General features: G+C 51.2%; 1 protein-coding gene across 5 annotated transcripts in view; it reads left to right on the plus strand.

Moving 5' to 3' along the window:
• LOC116430675 (uncharacterized) overlaps positions 1-24696 on the plus strand; it is a 129284-nt gene extending 104588 nt beyond the window's left edge. For 2 of the 5 annotated variants that reach the window (XM_076372249.1, XM_076372253.1), the window contains 11 exons: positions 1623-2506; positions 4009-4691; positions 5884-6064; positions 6480-6771; positions 7301-8044; positions 8262-18123; positions 18213-18329; positions 18748-18864; positions 19161-19916; positions 20358-20516; positions 20713-24696. In XM_076372249.1, coding sequence (XP_076228364.1) covers positions 1623-2506; positions 4009-4691; positions 5884-6064; positions 6480-6771; positions 7301-8044; positions 8262-18123; positions 18213-18329; positions 18748-18864; positions 19161-19916; positions 20358-20516; positions 20713-20841 — 13924 coding nt within the window. In that variant the 3' untranslated portion in view covers positions 20842-24696. The remainder of the gene's footprint in view (positions 1-1622; positions 2507-4008; positions 4692-5883; positions 6065-6479; positions 6772-7300; positions 8045-8261; positions 18124-18212; positions 18330-18747; positions 18865-19160; positions 19917-20357; positions 20517-20712) is intronic. The other 3 variants (XM_076372250.1, XM_076372251.1, XM_076372252.1) reach the window with 3 other exon arrangements.
• The last annotated feature ends 319 nt before the right edge of the window (positions 24697-25015 follow it).

Raw genomic sequence — 25015 nt, forward strand, 5'->3', positions numbered from 1 at the left:
ATTGTTTTGCTATTATCGATGTTTCATCGTTTAGGGAATGTATAATTGCGATAAAGAGGGAGTTCGCCTTGTGTTATGGGAAATTGTTAGCGGTAAAATGTAGTTAATATCTAAACTTGCGTCTTTTAATTACTGTTTCGTTTAAACATAACGTTCTCTTGGTCCATTGTTTAACCCTACCTCGGCAGAATTAAAAGAGTTCGAGCCGGAATGTTCCGTGCCGATGCTTTTGATGCTCACTGTATGCATGTGCATAAACACGGCCGGGGAAACGGTGTAAGATACGCGCGGCGAACTTCTCGACGCAACATCACGATAACGAGCCACGTTTTCGAACTTTGAACTCGGCGGGTTCGACCGCTTCGGCTGATAATGTTGTGGGATGAACGGAGCTACCAGGAGAGATTTTATTCTAGGAATATTAATTTGACACGAAGCCCCGGTATTCTAATGGTTTTTAGTAACTTTGAAATGGTGATTTTTCAGTGGTCGTTTCAACGATGAGAATTCATAAGGTAACTTCGTATTGCAAAGGATCAATAACTCTTGTACCTTTTACCCACGTATGCACCTGTTAAATTAAATAATTCGGAATTGACATTTAGAATTGCCGCTAGTTTCGATACAAAATCTGTTACTTGCAAACACCGTGTACGCGCGAATGCCAGGTTGCTCAGACCAAGAACAATATGCGTGCAAACCTTGACCATTGAAAAAACGATGTCACAGTAATATCATTTGCTATTGAGAAATACGAAATGGTAATTTCCTCGTGTAAAAAGATGAGGCTCATACACCGATCGGTTTCATCGAGCAGGTGCTCATTAGTCGGATATGAACTTCTCGCTATTGTGTTATCCATCGCGAAAGAATATTACGTGGATCAATACTTATCAGATTACCCGTACCTGCGTCGCTTAAAGACACGTGAAACTGATTAGGTATCTACATTTTTCTAAGACGCCGCAGATAATGCTACCGAGTACTTTATTTTCTATAATTTCCACGATCCATTTTACCTGATTTTCATTGCCTTCAAAACTAAACGTTTTCTCAAATTCCAATACAGATACTCCCCGTGCATCATAGTTTTTTAATCGCATCCCTCAACATTGCCATGTTACACGGATCGAATACGAAATATCAGAACAAGCAGTTCACGCCATTCAGCTTCCACAACAACAACAACAACAACAACTTCATCCCCTAAAGCCCCCAATAACTCTGAAAAAATCTATCATACATTAACATGAACCAACCCAAGTCCCCTCGATCACAGTCACACCAGGGGTGTTCGAATTCCCCACTCACATCACATCAGAATCAAACCTCAAGCAATCCACCCGAAGGTGTTCCCCATGCGCGCAAGGCAGAACCAAGTATCACCAGCCCGAATCTCCGTGCAATCAGAATCCCAAGCCGACCAATCAACAGATCCCCGAACCAGCCATCACCACAGCACAATCAGAAACCCTTCCACCCGGGCGCAAGCCGCCATCGACCCCCGGAGGAGGAAGAAGAAGCCCTCCGATCGGGTCCCTTATCGAAAATCACGTTCCCCCCCAAACGCGTACTGCAGCCACGGCCAGGCTTTAAACGCGAGTCTCATCTCGGTGTTCCAGAAGTTCGGAGGATCATGGATCCGGCGGGGGTAGCGGGGGAGGAGTCAGCGGAGTCGGAGGGGGCGGCGTCGGCGTCGGTGGTTCTGGGATCGTCGTCGGCGGCGTTGTCGGCGGAGGAGGCGGTGGCGTCGGCGGCAGCGGCGGCGGCAGCGGCAGCGGCGGAGGCGGCAGCGTCGTCGGTGTCAACTGCGTCGTCGGCGGCGGAAGCGGCGGAGGCGGCGTTGTCGGTGGCGGCGGCGCCGTCGGCGGCGGGATCGGCGGCAGCGGTAGCGGTAGCGGCGGCAGCGGTGGCGGCGGCAGCAGCGGTGGTGGCGGTGGCGGCATTAACGACAGAGGAGAGAGGGATAGAGAGAGGGACCGGGATCGCGACAGAGATCGGGACAGAGATCGGGACAGAGAACGGGAGAGAGAGAAGGGCCGGGAGAGGGAGAGGGAGAGAGACAGGGATCGAGACCGTGACAGAGACCGAGGAGGAGAAGGGTTCGAGTCACGCGGCTCGCACGGCAGTTTCTATACCAGCGAGAGAAGCAGCCGAGGGGTCGGGTCCGGGGGCGGTGTCGGCGGTGTCGGCGGCGGCGGCGGTGGCGTCGTCGTCGCCGGCCACCCTGCGGACCCCTCTGCCGGCGATCCCGGCGGCTACATACCCCGCGGCCGTCCACCTCCAGCCAGCTCTTACCACGTGACATCGACCAGGGCGAGGGATCGGCTCTACTCGAGGACCGGCCCGTACGCCTCCGGGCCGCCGCCCCCGCCCCACTTAGATCGTCATCGCAGCGGCCTGCCGCCGTCCTCCTGGTCGGCGTACGAGTCGACGACCTCCAGATACGGGAACGCACCGCCGCCACCCTCGCCTGCCAACAACGACGCCTACCAGGACGAGCAAGGTAATTGGCCCCTTACTTGCCTACTTGCTTGTTTACCCGCTTACTCGGCCGCTTTATCCGTGCGTTACGCGCCCGGTTTCTCGACGAAGGACGATCCCGACTGGAACTTTCTCGGGGTAGTCTCGAGAAAGGGCCGAGGTGGAAATGTCTTGGTCTTAAGGGTTGGATCTGTAGAGAACGGACTGGGTTCTTGACACTTTGGTTTACATTGTATTCGCGATGTTCAGTTAGATCTTGGGATTAGAGGTTGGGAACGTTCTATAGAATTCAAGTGCGTCGAATTGTCGCGTCCTGTGAACCTAGTGTTGAGTTCTCGCAGACATTCTGTTTGGGAAAATTGAAATCTCGGGATGATAATTTGTCGTAAAGTCCGCCGTCTATTAGCGATGATTCTTGTTCCGAGTGAGGGAGAATCATCCCCTTCCTGTATCGTCATCGTCTTTCGTCTCGACAGCGAGCACGCTTACCACCGCTCCTTCCTTTTACCCACCTTTTGCGTCTGCGTCCGTTTACCCGCGTGCGTTTCCTCTCGCAGGTGGATGTCTCGTACGGGTGTGGGTGGGTGGGTTTGTGTGAACGACTCCTTTTCAGCCGCCTCCTTCTCTATCGGTTATATGACACGTTCCGTGTGTGCGCGCCACGCTTGTGCGACTCGATGCGGTGACACGCGGCGGGATCTCTCGAGCGTTGTCTCTGCCCGCGGCACAACACGTGGCCCGCGATCGTTGGCGGCTCCTCCGCGCTTTACGATCGGTTAGATAAGTCGGTTCGAATAGATGTTTCGCAATCGCGGGTGCGTGTTCTTATCGTGTTTGCTCGGCCTTTTTTTCGGGTGTCCTCTACTCGGTTTCGAGGTGTACTTCGAACTCAAGCACGTGGATCGCGAGGAGTACCCACGAATTCGTTGTTTTTCTTATCGACGATGCGATATTTGTTTATTCGATGGGTTGTTAACGTACCGTTTAACCTCTGTACGGACAAACAGAGGGTTCGTGTATACCGAAATTTCAACATTGTCGTATTTCTGCACGTGTTCCCTTCAATTTCGAAACACGTATGTGAAATTTCTAAATAAACGTTAATCCGAAACTCACGTTCATCTCTCGCGGTCCACGTTTTCGAATCACGCCGACGTAGACAGCAGCCACTACCCCAAACGCATGATCGTTCCCTATGCATGCCCGTCGCAGAAGCAAAAATCAGTTGCGACGCCGGTTGACAGATTGACACGCTGCACCCATTAACAATTTCTCCGATCTCCATGTTTTCCATTACTCACGATTGATCGCTGATCCTCGAATCCTACACAATAAATCGGCGTAACAGCGACAATAATATTCCACTGTCATTGTCACTCCAGTCAGCAACGTCTCCAACCCGTCAACCGGCGTCGCAACGAGAACCTTCCAAGCTAAACGCGCGCGAATCCTTGAAGCTCATCTTCATCACCACACAGAGAGATTCCAACAGGGTATTAACGATAACGATATATACGTGTGTAGATTACATTCGTCGTGTTGTTCCACTAGGCGGTGGTGGAGGCGGCGGCGGTGGTGGTGGCGGCGGTGGCGGCGGCGGCGGCGGTAGCAGTGGCAGCGGTGCGCTGCGACAGCACAAAAAACAGCGAAGAAAATCGCGGAGCGGAAGCAGCTCGCCAAGTGGCAGCAGCCGTTCCGGTAGCAGCAGCAGCAGCCGCAGCGGCAGCTCCGCCGGCAGCACTTCCGGCGGCAGTACGTCGCCGGGCAGCTCACCGCACCGCGCCGGAAATGCCGCCGTCACCGAGGACCGCAGGCCGCTCGCGATCTGCGTGCGTAATCTGCCGGCACGCAGCAGCGACACATCCCTCAAGGACGGCCTCTTCCACGAATACAAGAAGCACGGTAAAGTGACCTGGGTGAAGGTCGTCGGGGCGGCCGGTGACCGGTACGCCCTGGTGTGCTTCAAGAAGCCCGAGGACGTGGAGAAGGCGCTCGAGGTCTCCCAGGACAAGCTGTTCTTCGGCTGCAAGATCGAGGTCGCCCCCTATCAGGGATACGATGTCGAGGACAACGAGTTCCGGCCGTACGAGGCCGAGCTCGACGAGTACCACCCGAAGGCGACCCGCACGCTCTTCATCGGGAACCTCGAAAAGGACGTCACCGCGTCCGAGCTTAGGAAGCATTTCGAGCCCTTTGGCGAGATAATAGTAAGTTCGTTTTTACTCGATGCCCCTTGGTTCGTTGTTGTTTCAGTTTCGATGAGGATGGAGTCTTGGTACCCTTTGGAACCTGGACTGATCATCTGCTGAAGCGATTCGCCGTTCAGAGACGGGAATTGCCGGTTCCTTCAATTCTGTCGGATTATTTTCTGTTCGTTGCAGATGTTACCATGAGTTGTTGACGATTTGTAGCTATCTTTAATTGTAAGAAGTAGAATGATTTGACGGTTGAACGAGGAAAAAGTGATAGAGGCATTCGAGGACGGTAACGGAGTACGCTACCCTAGATATGCCGTTACTGGAAGGCTGGTTCCGGAAAATGAAAAGTAGAGAGAGGTGACCGACAAAGCGTTGACAATCACGTAAATACTAAACTGTCTACGTGCTCTTCGCGCAGACATTTGGAAACATTACCAGAGTGGAGGCATCCGATTTGTCTTGTGGTTTAGCTCGTGTAATAGTTGTCCGTCAGTAACACCAGTGTAATCAGTAACATTAGTGTATATGTTTAAACAATTATGTGTGTTATGTCATCGGATTATGCCATAACAAAAGTCGATCAACATGTGACTAATGCTTCGCGCAAAGAGCGTCATAACATCTTTTTCTTCGTTCACGATGATTATGATGTATCCTGGTTCACGTAGCGTTCTGTATTTATTGTATCGCGTTGTGTAATCTTCGCACGCGATGGAGCAGCAACATGCATTTGAAAAAAAAAATCATTGTCTCGATCTTTGACCATTAATTGGCCAGAGTCCACGACACCGGATTTAGAATCGGCATTACCAGCGGTCGCGCGTTTAATATCGCGCAGCCGATCTTAATATTCAGACGAGGCGCGCGATACTAAAAAAGATAGGTTCATTCTAATTGCTATGTTAATACTTCCCGCGTGTGACGCGTTTGAGCCATTTAAAATTAAAATTTTCAGAATAAACGACGTTTTTCAAGCAATACGCAATCGGCCGCGGGCTGTAAACTGTAAACAATCGTGAATGTTAAAGTTAGAAGCTCGAGTTGAACGTCGACTTGAACGGGGAATAAAAATCAAAATAAAAATAAAGAAAAGAGAAACGGAAGAAGATTCGATCCCGTTTCATTTGTATTTAAAAGAACATCGACGATGTCTTGCCGTTAACAGGAAGAGTAACGCGGTCGTACGTTTTTAATGTTACAGGAAATAGATGTTAAGAAACAGGGCGCGGTGACGAGCTATGCCTTCTGCCAATACTCCGACATTGGCAGCGTCGTCAAAGCTATGCGATCGATGGACGGCGAACACCTGGGCGCTAATCGAATTAAACTCGGATTCGGGAAATCCATGCCCACGTCCTGTGTTTGGGTTGATGGCATTGGAGGTAATTATTCGGGAGGATTGCGAACCGCCACTAAAAATTAATTAATAGTCCATTTATAGTTCTTAAAACCTACCCTAAAATGTCACTAAAGCTTCCAACGTAGTAACAGATATGTTTGTTAAAGATAATAATCTTTAAAAGCTGTGGTCTACTTGTGGAACATTCAGTTCCAGATTTTCAACTTATTTTTTATGAGGAGCTGTCTCTTTTCCTGCAGTTAAATAGATGTAGTAATCAACTATTTTATATCTCAATGAATAGATAAGTTCTTAAATGACTTTAGTTAGTGATCTAAATATAATGAGAGCTTTAAAGAAATTCAATAAAATAATCAAACTTTTCATTCGATCCTCCCTTAAATATATTATTTCTTCTAACGTATATACCTCATAATCATTTTTCCCTGTGTTTGTAGATTGTATGCCGGAAAAGTACCTGAACATACAGTTCCATAAGTTCGGACTGATATCTCAGGTCGTAGTGGACCGAGAGCGAGGACACGCTTTGGTCTTCTTCGAGCAGATCAGCTGCGCTCAAGCTGCTGTGAAGGAGATGAGGGGCGCAGCCCTTCGCGGACGACGGCTCCAAGTCGACTTCGCTTCCAGAGAGTGTCAAGAGACGTTCTACGAGCACCTTGAGCGCCAGGGTATCGCTGGTGAAAGACCTTGGGACACGAGGCCTTCTCCAGCAACCACCTTTGATGTCTCGTATGTATATTTTCCAGTGTACTATGTCTCATAATACTACTGAACAGTTTTCTAGAATGATTGAACAAACTTCTCGGAAGTTTCTTAATAACATTACTCAAAGAACTAACAGATTCACTGTTCCAATCGAAAAATAACGAACATCGCAGAGAGAAGATTCACTTATTTTCTAAGATTCATTAACAAACGACAATACCTATTGAACAGTGAACGTGTTAACTTTATTATTACACGTGCAGGGTATACCGTGAGATATTCGACGAATGTTTCAGCAATTGTAACAAAGGCAGCGATAACATTATTATGCAACAGTACACTAGACCGGTGAGACGTTGATATTCAATGTTACTAGGAAAATTGATATTTCCCATCATAACTTTCCATCGCTTTGCCGCACAAAGATCCGCCGCTTAGTAATGTTAGCAGCCGACAGGGAAACAAGTCGAATACCCCACAGTGCTGATCCAGCACGCGACTCCCGATCCCACAGAATTGAGAACGTGGAATATAGTGCGACCGTTATTTGAAGGATTCCTTCCAGGCGGGAGCGCAGCAGTTTCGACACGGGGGTGACGGTGTCGAACTCGAGTAGCAGGTTCACCCGCTACGAGACGCCCCCGAGGTCGAGAACGGCGAGTTACTCCCGCGCGTCCGGAGGCGGTAGCACGCCGGGCGCCAGTCCGGCTCATCCGACCGCGATGACGCGGAGCAACCGTCGGTCGTACCAGGACACCTACTACGACGGGGACTACAGCGAGCCGGCGCCGCGAAGGTTTCGCAGCTACGACGAATTCAGTCAGGGCAGCGGGGCTAGCCACGACGACTACCAGAGCAGCGTGCTGGGTGACGGCAAGCTGAACGACGACGACTGTCCGCCGCCGTCGTCGCGTCGCCACGCGGTGCAGAGCGTCGTCACCAGCGTGGACCCTCCTGCCCCGCCGCCACCGTTGTTACCGCCCTCAGACATACGACACCTGCAGAAGGAGCGAGTCCACCTGCTGGAGCAGCTCGAGGAGTGTCACAGCAGTGGCGACGAGGTCGGCTTCGCGCCCAAGAAACGCGCGAAGTTGGATGGCGCTTCCACGACGATACTGTGCGAGGATGACGAGCCGGAAATCGCGTCGTTGCTGGTCACCTCGCACTCGAGCAGGAAGGGCATGGACATACGACGAGTCAGCGACAGCAAGGTCGTAGTACACCATGCCACGAGGAGGGGTAGCTGCGAGGGCAGAGGCCCTGGGCCATGCAAGCGTCGGCGTGATGTTACTAGCAGGTGAGCTTTGTTTCTTGGTGCCGTTGTTGATTGTTGATACGTTTGGGACGATCGTAGTTGTGGGAAGTACAGTATTGCCTTGGGACTGTAATCGGAAACTACAAAAACCTTTGGAAACTACTACATAATGCTTAATGAAATTTATGCGACATTTTATTTAGAGGAATGAAACCTTTATGAATTTAGCTACTAACACGACAAACAAATTCTGTTGAAGGCACCATGAACATCACGACGGATCGCGGCCGGGCACCCCGTTGGTGGACGAGAGGCCGGAGAACCTGGTGCCTAGCGAACCACGGCGTTTCCGCGAAAGAAGCCACGAGGGTCCTCTATCGTTACCCCTACCGAGGTTCGCCACCCAGATGTTGAACAACAACAACAACAACAATAACAACAATAACAACAACAGCAGTAGCAACAACAACAGCAGCAGCAGTAATCGGTCGAGCAACGCGAGCCTCGCGAAAGTCGCCAGTCCGCCATGTGCCAATCTGTCCACAGCGCCGAGTCCTCGAGCCGCGCCCCAACCCCCAGCCTCACCGCCGCCGAGGCACCCTAGTCCGAGCCCGACGAGCTCGGACAGCGAAACGGCTCCTCAGTCGCCGAGCCTCGAGGAGAGGATACGATCGCTCGACGAGAAATACGAGAAGTGGTCCGGCTCGCGGGCGTTGAGCGCGGCCGGCGGCGACGCGCTGGCGAAGCTGGACGCCACGGCGTCCGAGCGTTTCAGGTTTCGCCACAAGCTGCTGGACCTGGACCTACACGAAGTGCAGCCGTCGGACATCGTGAAGTCGGTGCTCGCCAAGCGGAGTGTGTTCGACGAGGACTCGAAACGTTTGGAGAACTTCAGCGAGAAGTACGAGCCGCGGGAGTTCACCGGCGTGCTGAACGTCAGCTCGATGATCGGCGGCGCGACCGGTCTCACGTCGGCCGGTGGCGCTGCGCCAGCCACCGGTGGTTGCACCAGCAAAGTCTGCCTGCAGTATCCATTCCCTAGTCATCCGCCTGTACAGTCGAGCAACAGCGGCGGCGGTACCGTTCAGACCGGCCTGACCACCGCCGCGTCCTTGTCCACGAGTCTGAGCTTCGCGACCAGCCTGTCGTCGTTGAAGACGGACCTGCGCGGCACGTCCGCGCAGCACAACTGCGTGCACCCGACACCGGCCACGCCGATCACCCCCGGCACCTCAATCAAAACGGTCAGCCCCGAGCTACCGCCGGTCTCGTTGCCGATCGGCCTCGGCACCGGCACCGCAGCCAGTAGCGGCAACAGTAGCGGTTTAGCGTCAGCCAGTAGTATTCTTAGCAGCAACGGTAGTGTAGGTAGTATACACGTACTCGGGGCGTCGATGAGCCGAGGATTAACCGCGACCACTTTGTCATTGCCGTCGTCGTCGTCGTCGTCGTCGACGTCGTCGTCTTCGTCTTCTACGGCCACGACAACTTCGACGGTCTCATACTCGACCACGGTGCCGGTCACGACGACCGCAGCGACGTCGACGGCAACCACGACCACGACGTCCGCCACGGCGACGCCGGCCACCGCCTCCTCGACGACCACCATCGCCACTGCGACCACCACCATCACCACCGCGGTGACATCGTCCAGCAGCCAGTACCAAACCTCCATGTCCACCGCGTCCACGGTGCTGATGCCGTCTTCCACGACGTCCTCGTCGAATTCCTCCTGCCCATCCAGCGATGGCTCGCGATCCAGGATGAGGAAGGAGTTGGCTAACCGGGAGAGCAGGGACTCGCGCGACAGCAAGGACGGCAGAGACTCGAAGTACAGCAAGGGGAAGGATTGCCAGAGGAAGTCGCGGAAAGAGGACGCGGAACTCGAGAGGAGCGGCAGCCGGAAGGACCGGGAGGAGAAAGATACGGTGGTGAACGACATTGGGGATAACGACGGTCACAGAGAGTTCAAGGAAAACAAGGAGGTGCGTTACGAGAGGAAGGAGAGGGAAGAGAAGGAGAGACGAGAGAAGGATGATCGCGAGAGGCAGCAGGAGAGGAGGGAAAAAGAGGACCGGGATAGACAGGAGAGGAAGGAACGCGAGGAGAGGCGAGAGAAGGATGAAGAAAGGCGGGAACGGGAGAGACTGGAGAAGGAACGGCAAGAGGAGAAGCGGGAGAGAGAGGAGAGAGAACGGGAAAGGAAGGAACGGGAGGAGAACGAAGCTAAAGAGAAAGAAAGGAGGGAGAAGGAGCGATTAGATCGCGAGAAACGTGAACGGGAGGAGAAAGAGCGGCAAGAGCGACGAGAAAGAGAGGAGCGGGAGAGGCGGGAACGGGAGGATCGGGAGAGGAAGGAACGCGAGCTTCGTTTGGAGCGAGAGAAGCAGGAGAAGGAACGGTTGAGGAAGGAGAGAGAAGAGCAAGAGAGGCGAGAGAAGGAGGAACGAGATAGATTGGAAAGGGAGAGGAGACGAGAGGAGAAGGAGAGGATCGAGAGAGAACGGAAGCGCGAGCGAGAGGAGAAGGAGAGGCTAGAGAGGGAACGACGGAAAGAGAAGGAGGAACGCGAGAGGGCTGAGAAGGAAAAGCGCGAGAAGGAGGAGAGGGAGAGGTTCGAGCGCGAGAAACACGATCGAGAGAAGAGGAGGGAGCGCGAGGACCAGGAGAGGCGCGAGAAAGAGAAGTCCGAACGGGAGAAGAGGAGGGATCGCGAGGAGAAAGACAAGGAGAAGAGGGATCGCGAGGAGAGTAGGCGGCAGCCCACCGAGAATCACCTTCATCAGTCCGTGTCCCAGTCGCAGAATCAGATCTCTCCAGCTCCCGTCTCTATCAAACGGCGATGTTCGTCGCAGGATGGGCCGGCGGACGACGAGGCGAAGCGTATGAAGATCTCCGACCACCGAAGAGACAGCAAAGACCGGCCTAGGCAGAACAGGAGGTCCGAGGATCGGAAGCATCGCAACGATTCTCATCGGTCCAGCCGTGAGAGCAGGGAGAGTCGCGATAGTAAGGAAAGTAGCGGGTCTACTCAGACTCAGGACAGCGGCAGGGATGCTCACGGCGAGATCAACAGGGAGTCGACGAGGGAGAACAGGGAGAACAGAGAGAACAGGGAGAACAGGGAGAACAGAGAGAACAGAGAGAATAGGGAGAATAGGGAGAACAGGGAAAATAGGGAGAATAGGGAGAATAGGGAGAATCGAGAGAACAGGGAGAACAGGGAGAACAGGGAGAACAGGGAGAATCGAGAGAATCGGGAGAATCGAGAGAATCGAGAGAATCGAGAGAACCGAGAGAACCGAGAGAACCGAGAGAACCGAGAGAATCGAGAGAATCGGGAGAATCGGGAGAATAACCGAGAGGGCAAAGAGAAGCAGCGTAGCAAGAGGAACCGATCAGAGAAAGAATCCAGGGAACGAAGTCCCAGAGTGTCCCACGAGTCGGACAAGGAGTTCCTCTCGAGACTGGAACTGTCCAAGCGCAACGACTCGAACTCCCCCAGCGAGCAGACCTCGGTCAGCTCGAACCACTCGCGGGAGATACAGCAGCACCACCAACAGCAGGCTTCTCTCAATCTTCACAGCGACGTGGACGACGGTCCCTTGTCCACGCACGACATGCAGGTAGCCAGGCATCCGTCCGCGACCGACACGGACAGCGACGAGCCGAAGAAGCACTCGATCTTCGACATCGTCGACGACGAGCCCGCCTACATCAGCATGTACGACAAGGTGAAGGCGCGCTCGACGAAGAACATGCAGAAGCTCGAGGAGGAGAAACGTCAGGTTCGCCTGAAGGACAAGTTCTCGCAGCTGAAGCAGAGTCGAGCGAGGCGGGAGGAGAAGAAGCAGAGCACCTCGTGGGACGGGGACTCGGTGTCCAGCAAAGCGTTGACGGAGGACGAGGCCACCTCGGAATCGGATTCCGCCAGGGCGAAGTCCCTATCGAGGAAGGGGTCCCGGTCGCGAATACACTCCGACACCAGCGAGGAGGAGGAAATCTTCAACAACAAGATCCGAAAAGTGGCGAAGGCCGAGAGATTCTTGGAGAGCGACGTCGACCTCGGGTTCGCGGACACCGAGGAGAAGCACAACCCTCTGGACACCTCGACCGTGGTCAGTAACGTGCACGCGAACGTGAAGGAGGAGCCCCGCACGTCGGACGACGACGAACGAATCTCCGTCGGGTTCCGCGGCAACCATCCCGCCATTGTGGTCAACAACCACGAGAGGGACTCGCGCAAGAAGTCGCACAAGAAGAAGCAGAAACGCCAGAAGAACTCGATGTCCACCGAGGACAGTATAAAGACCGAGTCCTCGGAGAGCATCGAGCACAAGATCAAGTCGAACATCACCAGCGCCGCGGAGTGCCGGACGAATCATACGTCCGAGTCCGTGACCGTTGCCAGCGCTGCGACCTCGGCCACGCCAGCGTTGGAGAACGCCGACGAGAGGATACGGTCGGACAAGAAACAACGGAACAAGAAGGACAAGAGGAGAGACAGAAACGGGGACGACAAGGCGAAGGCCAGGAGAAAGAGGCTGAACAGGCAAGAGGTCAGAGACTCGCAGCGGATGGAGGACATCTTTGGCCCATTGTCGGACGACGTTGATGACGGGCCGTCGAACACGTTCTTCAACAGACTGGCCAACATCCCGTCGGAGAACAACACCTACGCGTCCGACAGCGACGGCGGTCACAGTCCGGTGCTGGACGTGGAGCGGGTCCGCAGGAAGACTGAGAAGAAACGTCGACACCAGCCGGAGGACGAGAACAGCGTGGACCTAGCGGAGGCGGGCCGCGAGATCGAGGCGAAGCTGCTGGGGCTGCCGAACTCGCCGAAGTCGGACATCGCGTGCACGGAGAGCAACGATCACGACGTGTTCCGGTTCACCGACGACAACGACAGCGTGGAGCCGTCCACTCCGTCGACGGTGCCGGAGAAGGTGAAGGAGAAGAAAAAGAAAAGGAAGAAGTCGAAGGAGGAGCGCAGCCGGAAGGACTACCATCATCATCACCATCACCACCATCATCACCACGAGAAGAGCGGCGAGCTACCGTACCTCGGCGCTGATCCTAGTCCGCCTCGAGCCAGCAGTCCGATAATCAACAAAACCATGTCGCCCACTTTGCCAACACCCAGAGAGACCACCATACTGAGTCCCATCCCAAAGGTAGCGGCGAACGTGCCCGCGCCGTCGATGACGCCTCCAGTCAGCGGCGGCATCCAGGCTTCGAAGCAGGAGAAGAAGAAGGACAAGTTCATCCCCGGCTTCGGCATAGAGATCGACGAGACCATTCACGAGAACGCTGTGAAGAGCATCTCGGAGCCAGAGGAACGCGAGAACAGCTGCCAGTCTAGAAGTGGCAGGGAGGAGCCGGACGTGACCGTGCCGACGACGCCGCCCACGCAGACGGAGGACAAGCCTAGAGTCGCCATCTCGCAGGAGGAGACCGAGGACGCGGTCGCCGCGTTGCTGGAGGAGACCTTCGGCGGTTCCACCGAGGACTTCTCCTACGAAGGCGAGGAAGAAGACGCGGAGGCGGAGGATGCGGTCGGGCAGCAGCCGGAAGCGCCTCAGGAGGACGTGGAGGAGATGCAGCAAGCGGTGGAAAGCTTGAACGCCTCCGCTGGCGAAGGCGAGACGGACCTGAAGCCGGACACTCCGCAGAGCGAGCACGACCTGCAGATAGACACGGACACGGAGGAGGATCCCAACTACGAAACCTTTGACCTGACGCAACCACCAAAGACACCAGACATTCCATCGTTCTACAAATCGCCCACGAAGACTGTCAACACCATCACGCCGACCCCGGCAGCCGCGGAGAAGACCATCGCGTCCATACCCGCGAAACCGCAGAGTCCGCCAGCGTCCGTGATCGCCCACTCTTGGACCTTGAACGAGAAGCCGCGGGAGGTCGTGAAGACGGTACCCATCGAGCCTGTCGACGCGAATGCTAGCGTGGCCAGTTCCGAAAGCATCGGCGCGCAAGCTCGTCAGGTTTCGTCGCCGCCTCCACAGTACAAACCGCCTGGTCTTGGTCCTTGCAGCGTGCCCATCACCGCGGAGACACCTAGAGTCGCTGCCGCTAGTCCTAGACCACCACCAATTACCGTGCAGCCTTTATACCAGAAGCTTCCTGTGTCCCCGCAGTCGCAGATGGTACCTATGCGTCAAGCTTCGCCCAGGATGCAGAACATCTCCACCGTTTGCACGACCACCGCCTCCAGCCTGACTCCTCTGCCGCCGTTAGTCCCGTCGAGGATACCACCGTTAGTCCCGTCACAGCTGTCGCCGAGAATCTCACAACCGTCGTCCCCTAACGGACAATGGTCCCGGAACCCGTCTTTGAGCCCACACATGCCGAACGTCGGCAAACCGTCACCACCGCCGACCAGAATCGCCGTCAGCGTGTCCGTGTCGTCGCTCCGGCCGGAAACGCCCGCTCAGCAGATCTACTCCACCGCGGCCACTCAACAGCCGGTCATCCAACACGCTCCCGGCATGAGGGCGTTGGCGCCCAGCTATCCTAGAGTCGGCTTACCGCCGTTGACACTGAATATTCCGCACCGTCCGTACATGCCTGTGAAGAACTCCAGGGACTTGGCGATAGTAGGGAAATCGGTGATCGAGACTTTGCTCCCGGTGAACCCTAGCGAGCCGTCGCAGCGATTGGACGAGCCAAAATTGTCGCCTGCGGTGATACCAGAGCCGACGAACAAAGCGTCCACGTCGCCGAAAGTTCCTTCGCCCAATCAGCCGCCGACTTACATCCCCGAGACAGCTAAGATCGAGATTAACGCGAGCACGTCTAGTCCTGTGTTCGGTAAACCCACGACGATGCCAGATACTCTGACGTCCAGATCTCAGAAACAAATGCCCATTACCACGGATAACAACCTTCTGTCGCCGAGGCAGAAGCAGGAGATGTCGAATCTTCAGCTTCTGACCACCCACGTTCCCAGATCCTCGACACCTAGTCCGGTGATAGTAGCACACGGCCAGTCGCACCTGGTTCATAAATCTGTCGTTCACAGTATCGGAGCGTCGACCGTTTCGTCGGCTAACCAGTCGCTGATCAAGACTGTCGTGCCGATCGTTCCACAGCAGATCGCGCCCACGATGGCGGTTGCGATGCCCGAGGAAAAATGCGTGATCACGCAGACTTCGTTGCCCCTTGGCAGTCAAAGGCACTCTCCGGTGTCACAGAGCAGTCAGTTACCGAAACCGCACATTCCTCTCGTGTCCACCGTCTCGCAGGCTATTATTACCAGATCTGTGCCGTCCACCGTGTCCTCCATATCCGCGACACCAGTGAACGAGCCGAGCACCCTAGAGTGTCTAGAGTCGCGTTTGCCGACCGAGCCAGAAATAGACTTGGACTCCAACGCTCGGATAGCTCAGACAGCCCAGCCGATGCAGCTCACTCCGCCCATTCAGCCGACGCAGCCGATAGACGTGATAAAGGACGAGCCGGTGGAGGTGAAGCACGAAGAGCTTCCGATGAAGGAAGAATTCCCGAGCAACGAGCCGCCAGCGGAATTCTCCGTGACGCAACCGATCAACGTCGACACGAAGCCGAAGCTGGAGCAGCAGGAGCTGATCAAATCCGAGAAAATCATTCCAAAGACAGAAGCTACCGACGCGCTGACACCGAAGATAGAGATCGAAACACCGATCAAGATGGAGACGGTGAACGAGATCAAGGAAGAAGATATGTCCAAGGAGGAGGAGACGAACGCCGAGGAGGAACCAGCGGAAGACCTGCTGAAGGAGCCTAGCACCGATCCACTTGCCATCGATGTCTCGAAGGAAGATCCAGCGGACAGCAAAGAGGACAGCGATTACTGGTCAGCGAAGGAGGTGAACATCGAGAGTGTGATAAAGAAGGTCGACGCCCTGTGCGATGGCGAAGGCAACGATGGGGACGAGGAGACGCAGCACGGCACGAACATCAGCAACGAGAACCAGGAGCCGCCGAAGGCCGAGACCGACTGGTTCAACGCGGACATCAATGAAACCGAGGCGAAGAAGAACTTCGCGGCGAACGACGAGCAGGACGAGGGCGTGGAGACCTGCGAGAGCGAGTCGACGAAGAGTCGCCGCGGCAGGACGAAGACACGACGGGGTGCCAGTCGCGGCGGCGTCACCACCAGGCGTAGCGTCAGGAACACGTCCACCGTGGCGCACAAGCGCGGCGGCAGGACGCCGAGGAGCAGCAAACACCACGTGGAGAAGAACAAACTGCCGGCGGACGTCTACGAGTTCCACGACGACAGCGAGGAGGACAACGCAGGTCGTCCACGACTGATCCTAACGATCAAGTCTCCGGTGCCGAGCCTGACAGGGCCAAACGCGCAGCCAGCGACACCTATAGCAGCGGTGAAAGAGGTCCCGCCGGAGGAGTTCGTCTCGCCAGCCGCGAACACCAGGAAGTCGAAGAGGTTGGCTGAGAGGGACGGCAGCAGGAACACCATCGACGACGTAATCGAGGACGTGGTGCGAGGATCGGCGGCCAACAAGGGCTTGGTCGGCAACACGGGCAACGTGCACGCCACCAGGCGAAGCACCAGGCACAACAACGCGCCGCGGCCGGTGCAGACGCCGCTGCAGCTGGCGGAGCCGCGTAAGTCGCCACGCAGCGTGCGGAAATCGGCGCGTAGAACATCGGAGAACGACGACAGCAGCGAGGAGAAGATCAAGGAGGCGTCGGCTCCGCCGCAGGAGCTGCAGAGTAAGGAGGAAACCGCTCCATCGCGCGCGGAGACGCCGAAGACGGAGGAGACTAGTCAGTCCGCTCCATCGCCGGTGCAGAAACCAGTCTCCCATGAGCCGATGACGCTGATCGACCCAGTCACAGGGATGCTGATACCGATGAGGGAGTCGGAGGAGGGTCAGTACATACCGGTGTCCACTGCTGCGGGTCAAATAGCCGTGAACAGGAACACCTGCGATTCGAGGAGCACACCTGGAATTATCAACGCTAGTCCGACTAGCGAGGCTAGACCGAAACCGTTGTCGCAACCGGAGAATCTTTCTGTTGAAGAACCGAAGAAGGAGCAGATACCAGAGCCAGTGCAGAGCCAGCCGATTCAACCTCAGACCAGCGTGATCACCAAGCCCCAGTCTCCCATTGTCCAAGTGACGTCGACAGCCAGCATGGTACCAGCGGCGGTAACGTCAACGACCGTCGCGGCGATCACCACTACAACGGTGGCTACGCCACAGGCGACGCTAGTTTGCACGTCGCAGTCCAAACCTACGAGTCTCAAGGCTCATGTTTTGAACGCCAGCAAACTAGCGACTCCCGTGCAACAGCAGCCACAACCACAACTACAGCCACAACAACAACCACAACCTCAACCACAGCCACAGCCACAACCACAGTCACAGCCACCGCCACAGCCACAACCACAGCCACAACCGCAGCCACAACCCCAGCCGCAGTCGCAGCCGCAGCCGCAGCCACCGCCACAGCCACAACCACAACCACAGCCGCAGCCCCAGCCGCAGCAACAACCTATCATCGCGAAACCGACAGTACCTAGTGTACCCTGTCAGTCGGTGGTGCAGAATATGGTGAAACCGACGCAAACCGTGCAGGGTCTTCATTTGCAGATACCCAGCAGAGTTGTGTCGCCTAATTTAAGTCCACGCGCGAAGCAACCACCGCAGATCAGCGCGGCGAATGGCAAGGGCCAAGGTCAGCCTATGTCACCTGTGCTGAATAACACCGGCGTTCCACCGAATCCTAAGCAACACCTCCTGCAAGCGGCTAAGCAGCAACAACAGCAACAACAACAACAACAACAGCAACAACAACCGCAACAACCGTCGACGATAGTGAATCTCCCTCAGAAATTACCAATGAACGTTCATCCACCCAGTGTGCCGACACCGACGCCGAGGATTCATCAACCGGTGTCGCAGCCCACGACGTTGAAAGGAATCAATGGCCAACCGCATCCTCTAAATCCGAAGGCCCATCTGCTGCAAGCTGTAGTCCCACCGATTGTCACTGGGGCCGTGGCTAGTCCACCCACTCAACCTCATCTGATGAATCCTCAACCTGTTGGCGTGAGCTGTTCTAGGCCACCTGCGCCGAAACCAGCGGTAAGTGGAATTTCATTTGTTATGCGGTTGTTTAGCAATAGTATAGTAAGAGAACAGTGATTATTCATACTTTGGTTCCTGTGTTTTAGGTAACGGGTACAATGGAACCACCAAAAGTAGAAGTTTCCATGTCTGGCTGTATTATGGTACCGACCGCCAGCCCTCAGGCACGCGGAGTACCAATAACAACGTACGACGGACCATTGGTAAGCACAGTGTTCTCTGGATATGCAACTTATCCACGTTTGGTATTCTGAATGTTGATATTAAATGAAGTACCTTCATGAACCATTAGATTCATTTTAACAAAACAATAACTAATGAAGTCTTATTTTGCTGTCTCTTACAATTAAATAAACTTGTAGAGTGTTCCAAAGTAACTTAAAGATGTAATCTGTTTAAGAAGTATCTATTCAGGACAATTCTTTGAACTTCCATAATATATAATAGATCGCTTTATAGTTTGTATTACATCCCATGCTTAGTTTACATTCAAAAGGAAGTTAATCTGTTTTGACATGGCAGCAGCAAATTTAATACACTAGAGTGTTGTGTGTAACCACACGAAACACACATTTTCTAAAATATGTGATACACAAACTAACTTTGCTTGGTTTTGGCTAGCATGCGAATGCGGGTGCTGCTCCATCACCAGGGGGACAGTATGGACTTGTTCCCCCACATCGATCCCAGAGTCCTCCATTGCCCCCACCTGCCCATCATCATGCTAATGCTTCTCAGGTACTTACTTATGCTAACTTTATTTCCATTAAAATACACATGATAAGATCATATAACAGAAATCAGTGTTCTCAATCAATTATTATCAATAAGTTTAAATATTCAATATTGAAATTCTCTATAATCGACTCCTTTATTTTCCATTCAACTTAAAATACTACTAATTAAAATCCTTGATTCAGCATATAAGGAGTTAAAGCAACCGTATCTCGAGTCACGTCTTCAAGCCTCTATCATTTCACTACCAAGTGAAATATTCCATACTCTGTAATTACAATTATCCATTTCCTTCGCAGGGTGACGTCGTAAACCACTTTGGAAGCCTGACACGGGGAGGAGAACTGCCGCCGCACTACATGCACCAGCAAGTGCTCCAGTATCAGTTTTTGCGTGCTCAACAGGAAGCCTTGACAGCTCCGCGCATAGCGTATCACATTCCAAGAACTAGATCTCCTCATTTACCCTTAGACCCGAAACTGGAGACTGGCATAGAAGATAGTCATAGTCCGCCTTTAGAGCTGAGACGGAGCACGAAGACACCTCAAGACCGTACCACAGATAGTCCACAAGTAGCTCAAGTTTATATGCTGCACGGAGCACCCAGATTACCGCCACCGCCTCCGCAATACAACGCGGGAGGCAATCCGTCTTTAACCGCGCCAGCCGCCGCCAGGGTTGGATTCTACGAACCGCCACCCGCGCATTTGCGTTCCCAGTACCCGATTGCCGCCAGCGAGGCGCCAAGCGACAGAGCCATTACGCCGGACAGGCCTAGGAAACATCAAGTGGTCACGCCGCCCCATGCTTCGCAAGTGCCGCCGCAGGCGGACTCTTTTCAGATGTTACTTCAACGTTATCCGGTCATGTGGCAAGGCCTCCTGGCACTTAAGAACGACCAAGCCGCAGTACAAATGCATTTCGTTTTCGGTAACCCCAACGTAGCGAGGGATAGTCTACCTTGTAACAGCGATGGTTCTACGCCACCGTTGAGAATTGCTCAAAGAATGCGACTGGAACAGACGCAGGTCGAGGGTGTGGCGAGGAAGATGCAAGTACGTATTGAAATGTATCTTATCCATTCGAGTCCCACCGGTTTTTGCAAAAACAAATTTTAAATAGTGCGACCGTTACGTTTCTCTTACTTCTAAGCGGGCAATAATAAAAATAAAAATGAATAATTAGAAGGAAAGGAAATAAATAAGCTGCATCTGACTCTATGAAAGACTGGCACTTTTAGGCAGTGTAACGGAGAAGCGCGATCGCACCGCTTGTGACTCGGTTGTTAATTATTTAATCTTATGAGACATGTTTTGACATTGTATTTTTCATTCCTCTTTTTGTAAAGAAGGTGCGAGATTCTTTTAGAACAGAAGCATTTTTATTCGTTTTATAACTGCATGAGAATTAGTTTAAAAAATTCTAATGATGTCTTCAGTCGTTGAGATTTTATTCTGAATAGAGTATATTGAATTGTGTCATTTTCTTTTTCGCAGATGGATAACGAACATTGCATGCTCCTCGCGCTACCATGTGGTCGAGATGAGGTGGATGTGTTGCAACAGAGTAAGAACCTTCAGACTGGATTTATAATGTATTTACAACAGAAGCAGGCCGCTGGAATTGTTAACATTGCTGCACCAGGATCGCAACAGGTATGTAAATGACAAGGAAAACATATATACTGCTTGCTATCCACGGGGTTGATTAGTGCTCGAAATTACATCATCTGTTTCTATTAGTCTAACAGATACCCAAATACTTGTGAACAGTGATGTACATCTCTAGCGATGAAAACAAAAATGATAATCCGATGCACGGATAAGTGATCATCATTTATTTACTTTCCAGCCTGCATACGTAGTCCACATTTTCCCGGCGTGCGATTTCGCGAACGAAAGCTTAGCGCGGATCGCACCAGACTTGCTTCATCGGGTCGCGAAGATCGCCCATTTGCTCATCGTCATCGCCACGGTTTGAGGCCAGCCAGTGGTCTACTGGATTACAATCTACATACATCTCTCGCCTTCACGCACTGTAGGACGCTTCGCATGTGGCATGAAGCCTGGAGTGTCCTTCTGACGGAGCGCAGAGTCGTACAACATTAAATGAAAACGGACAAAAAATGAGACGAAGATGCAGAACAAAGAAGTGAGGAGAGGGGTTCCGTCGAAGGAAAAGGTTTCTCCTCCGAAGATATCTATATATCAGTGACAATCAAATGGATTTTGGCGAATCGTGCCGACTTAAACAAAAAAAAAAAAAGAAAACAGAAAAAAAATAAAACTAAAAACAAAGTATAGATCGTTGGCCTAAAACGAGGGTACGGGGTTTGTGTGAACGCGGGGGAGGCTAGCACGGTCAATGCGCGAACATCACCGGGCGTGCCTCTCCCCAATCGGACGCGAAACGCGACCATCACGTTTGCTCGATGGCCTCGCTGTACCGTTCCATCACTGACAACTTTTGTGAGATCGACCGACATCACTCTTGGTCTTTCTGACAAGCGGGTCAGGCACAACCCCCAATCCTTAGTGAAGACCTTCGATTAAGGGAAAATGAAAACCACGCGTTGTCCTCAAGGCAGAAGAAAAAAGAAACTTGTACACGCGACGTGCATACACATACAACCAGCCACCCACCCACCCACATGTAACACTACACGTATACATATGCTTATACTGGAGATATACATAGAGAGACAGACACACGTACACACATAGGACACCACGGTATACACACACATACACACATTCGTCCCTCATCTAGGAAAACAATAAAAAAAACATTACCTACCGTTGCTCTAGATGGACAGTTGATTTCGTAAGTAAGACATAGAGGAAGAAAAAAACTAACGTACCCCTACCACTATACACGAGCTATTTTAAGTAAGGCTTAGGTATTAATGATACTGTGTAAATTATAAGCGAGCCAGCGAGGGCATAACTACTGTGATTTTAATTATTTAACGATATATGTCTGCGTAAAGACGAAGAAAACAAAAAGTAAAAACATATAAAACTGTGACCGATTCTGGTCCGCGCGGTATGTGATGTGTTTTTTGTATAATACTGCTCTATATAAATACCTATGTATTATATTACTGTAACAATAGTTGCTGCTGCCGCTGTTGCTGCTGCCGCTCGTGTCGAAACTAGAAAGTAAAGAGTTACGATCTAGACACCTCTAGTGAAAGAAAAAAAAAAATAAGGAGCGAAAGGACTACCTAAATAGCGTTTATCCCTAATGTAATATAATTTCCCATAGCAGGATGTAACATATTATTATCATTATTATCATCTTAGCACTATGTACATTATAAAAAAAATTTTTAATATTCTTATTTTGATTCTTTATTATCATTATAATATTACGGTCATCATCATCATTAGTACGCTACCATTATTATTATTATTATTATTATTATTATTAATATTATTATTGTTAATATTATTATTATTATTATTATTATTAATATTATTATTATTGTCATTCATTATTATTAATTATTACTGATTACTACTACCACTACTGCTACTACTACTATTACTACTATACTATTATCATCACTACTACTACTATTATTATTACCACTACTCTACTACTACTATTATCGCTGCTATCAATTATTATTAACGTTATTACACCAGGCTAGTTAGGACGTACCAATCCGCACATTGATAGAAGATGGGGCTTAAAGTAATGCCATACTGAGAACAAAATGCAGTATGGCCGATCTCATTGACCATTGACGTCGCCCCCGTTCTATACACTTCCATCCCACCCCCTCCCCCCAACCCCCCATTTCTCTTATCCCGTATCGCAAAACCCCCTATCCTCCCCCCGTCCCCCTTGTCGCCTTCTGCGCGATGTGTCATAGACTCTTTAGCGATCGCGTCGAAGATAATAAAAATGCGCTTACGTGTATAGACCAGAAGTTACACTATATCACACGGAGCCGTGAAAAACAAAACATATTAAGTAATATAAAGAAACTTACCTATTTACGATATTATTGCTGCTGCGTGTAGAGCGCATGCCTCTAGAGAGTAACATTATATAAAAAAAGAAACCATTAGGGATGGTCAAAACATAATTTTAGTCCTTGCTGTCGTGACCGAAATCGATTTCCCAGTGAAAGGAACAGAGGGAAGCAAAAGAGAAAGAGAAAAAATACAGCCGATCGTTCTTTTTGCCTCCGATGAACAAGGGGATCATTTTCCTTATCGTTATCGCTATCATCATCATCATCATCGTCATCATTATCATGATCATCATCATCATCATGATCATCATCATCATCATCATCATCATCATCATCATAATCATCATCATCATCATTTTTCGACTCTCGTTTCTTTTCCCTTTTCTTCTGTTTTACACGAATGTAACGTTAGTCACGCGCGGTTAAGCTTCATACTTTCCTTTCTCCTTTTTCGCCCGTGTTTTCGTTTCACCGTGCCGGCTATCGTACGCACGATCGCGTTTCGTATAAAATCGGCGGGGGGAGGGGGGGAAGAAAAAAAAAATAAAACGGTTCATAACCTGCGAAATCCGTTCGGCAAAATCTTTGTTCCTCGGCGCGCGAACGGTATCCGCGTAAAAGTCCAAACAGAGATCGCTTCTTGCTGTTCTGACCGTCCCTAAAGAGGAGAGAGACGCGATTAATTTAAGGGCAGCGCTGATACTCGTGGAGAGCGTGTGCATGTACAGTGTAAAAGAATGCGTTGTGGATATGTACAGTGTAGAAGTATAAGTGAGCGAGCGAGATGATAAGTATAAAAAAAAAAGCATATATTACAGCTGCGGTTAAGTATAATGGAACGCGGGAACAAGAGACGCCCACGTCGCTGTTTTTCGTTCGTTTCTCAGAGAAAACTCCATTTCTTTTCTGTACCTTCCTCTCTTCCTTGTCTCTCTCTCTCTCTCTCTCTCTCTGTGCTACCCCCACTCGAACACCTCGTCTGCCTGTCTGTCCGTCTGTCTCTCAGCCGTTGCCCTTTTTCTTTTTCACGGTCGTGTTGATTGTATATATATGTATATATATATTATACATGTATGTCCATGTATGTATGCGCATATATATGTATATATACATGTATATATATGTTTATGTATATATACATATATATGTATGTATATGTATGTATATGTAATATGGAACTCAAAGCGTTCGCCGCGGCTACGTGCGCGTTTCTGCCTCGCGTCCCGTCTATCTTGTAAAATATCTGTGAATATTATGATTTAGTTTCTTCCTATTATAGGCTACTGGTATACAAAAAAAGTTTATGTTACTACTTACTTAAGGAAAAAGAAATGTACAGATATCACCATTTTTTGTTTTGTGTTTTACTGTAGTTATTGATAATTATATGGATATTAACGATAATAATAACTATGATTAAAAAAAAAAAAGAAAAAAAACATCAGCACGGCTCGACGCTCGTCATTTTTGCAACCCGTTCGAAACGCCACGACACACGTTTCCCCCGTTTATACGACACACACATGCACACACACAGTACACACACACACACACACGTGGTATTCACGGGAATGGTTTTATTATAAGCTCCGCGAAGTTTGTCGAACACAGGACGTTAGGGACAGAACATTATAGAGATAGGTAGAGAGAGAAAGAGAGAGAGAGAAAGGGTGAACGAGAGAGAGTGTGTGTGTGTGAAAGAGAGAATGTGTTAAGAAAAAATGAACAGGGGTCGTTGTAAGCGTTACATTATAAATTCGTCATTTAGAAGTTTAGAAGCTGGACTTCGCTTCACTCGAGAGGTAAAAGAAATAATATAAAAACACACGCGAAGTGTAACGTGACACATATTTATTTGCATCTTTTGTTGTACGTTATAATTATACCTGTCGTCTGATTGTTTGTATTGGCTTCACGCACTTGTCCACGCATCGAAATAGAAGGAACGTTTTTTTCTCTTTTTTGATTACTTGTTACAAACGTGTGAGATACGATTTATTTTTCTTTTTCTTAAGATTAAAAAAAGAGGAGAGAAAGAAGGAAAGAGGGAAGGTTGCATTGATAACAAGTGAGAGATGATGCATATTCACGAGGGCCAATAAAGAGATAAGTCTAATCAATCTTTCGGAGATATTTATACAAAGGGATGACACGCGACGAGAGATATGC

The sequence above is a fragment of the Nomia melanderi genome, chromosome 11 (genome assembly GCF_051020985.1).
Source record: "Nomia melanderi isolate GNS246 chromosome 11, iyNomMela1, whole genome shotgun sequence".
Lineage (NCBI taxonomy): Eukaryota > Metazoa > Arthropoda > Insecta > Hymenoptera > Halictidae > Nomia > Nomia melanderi.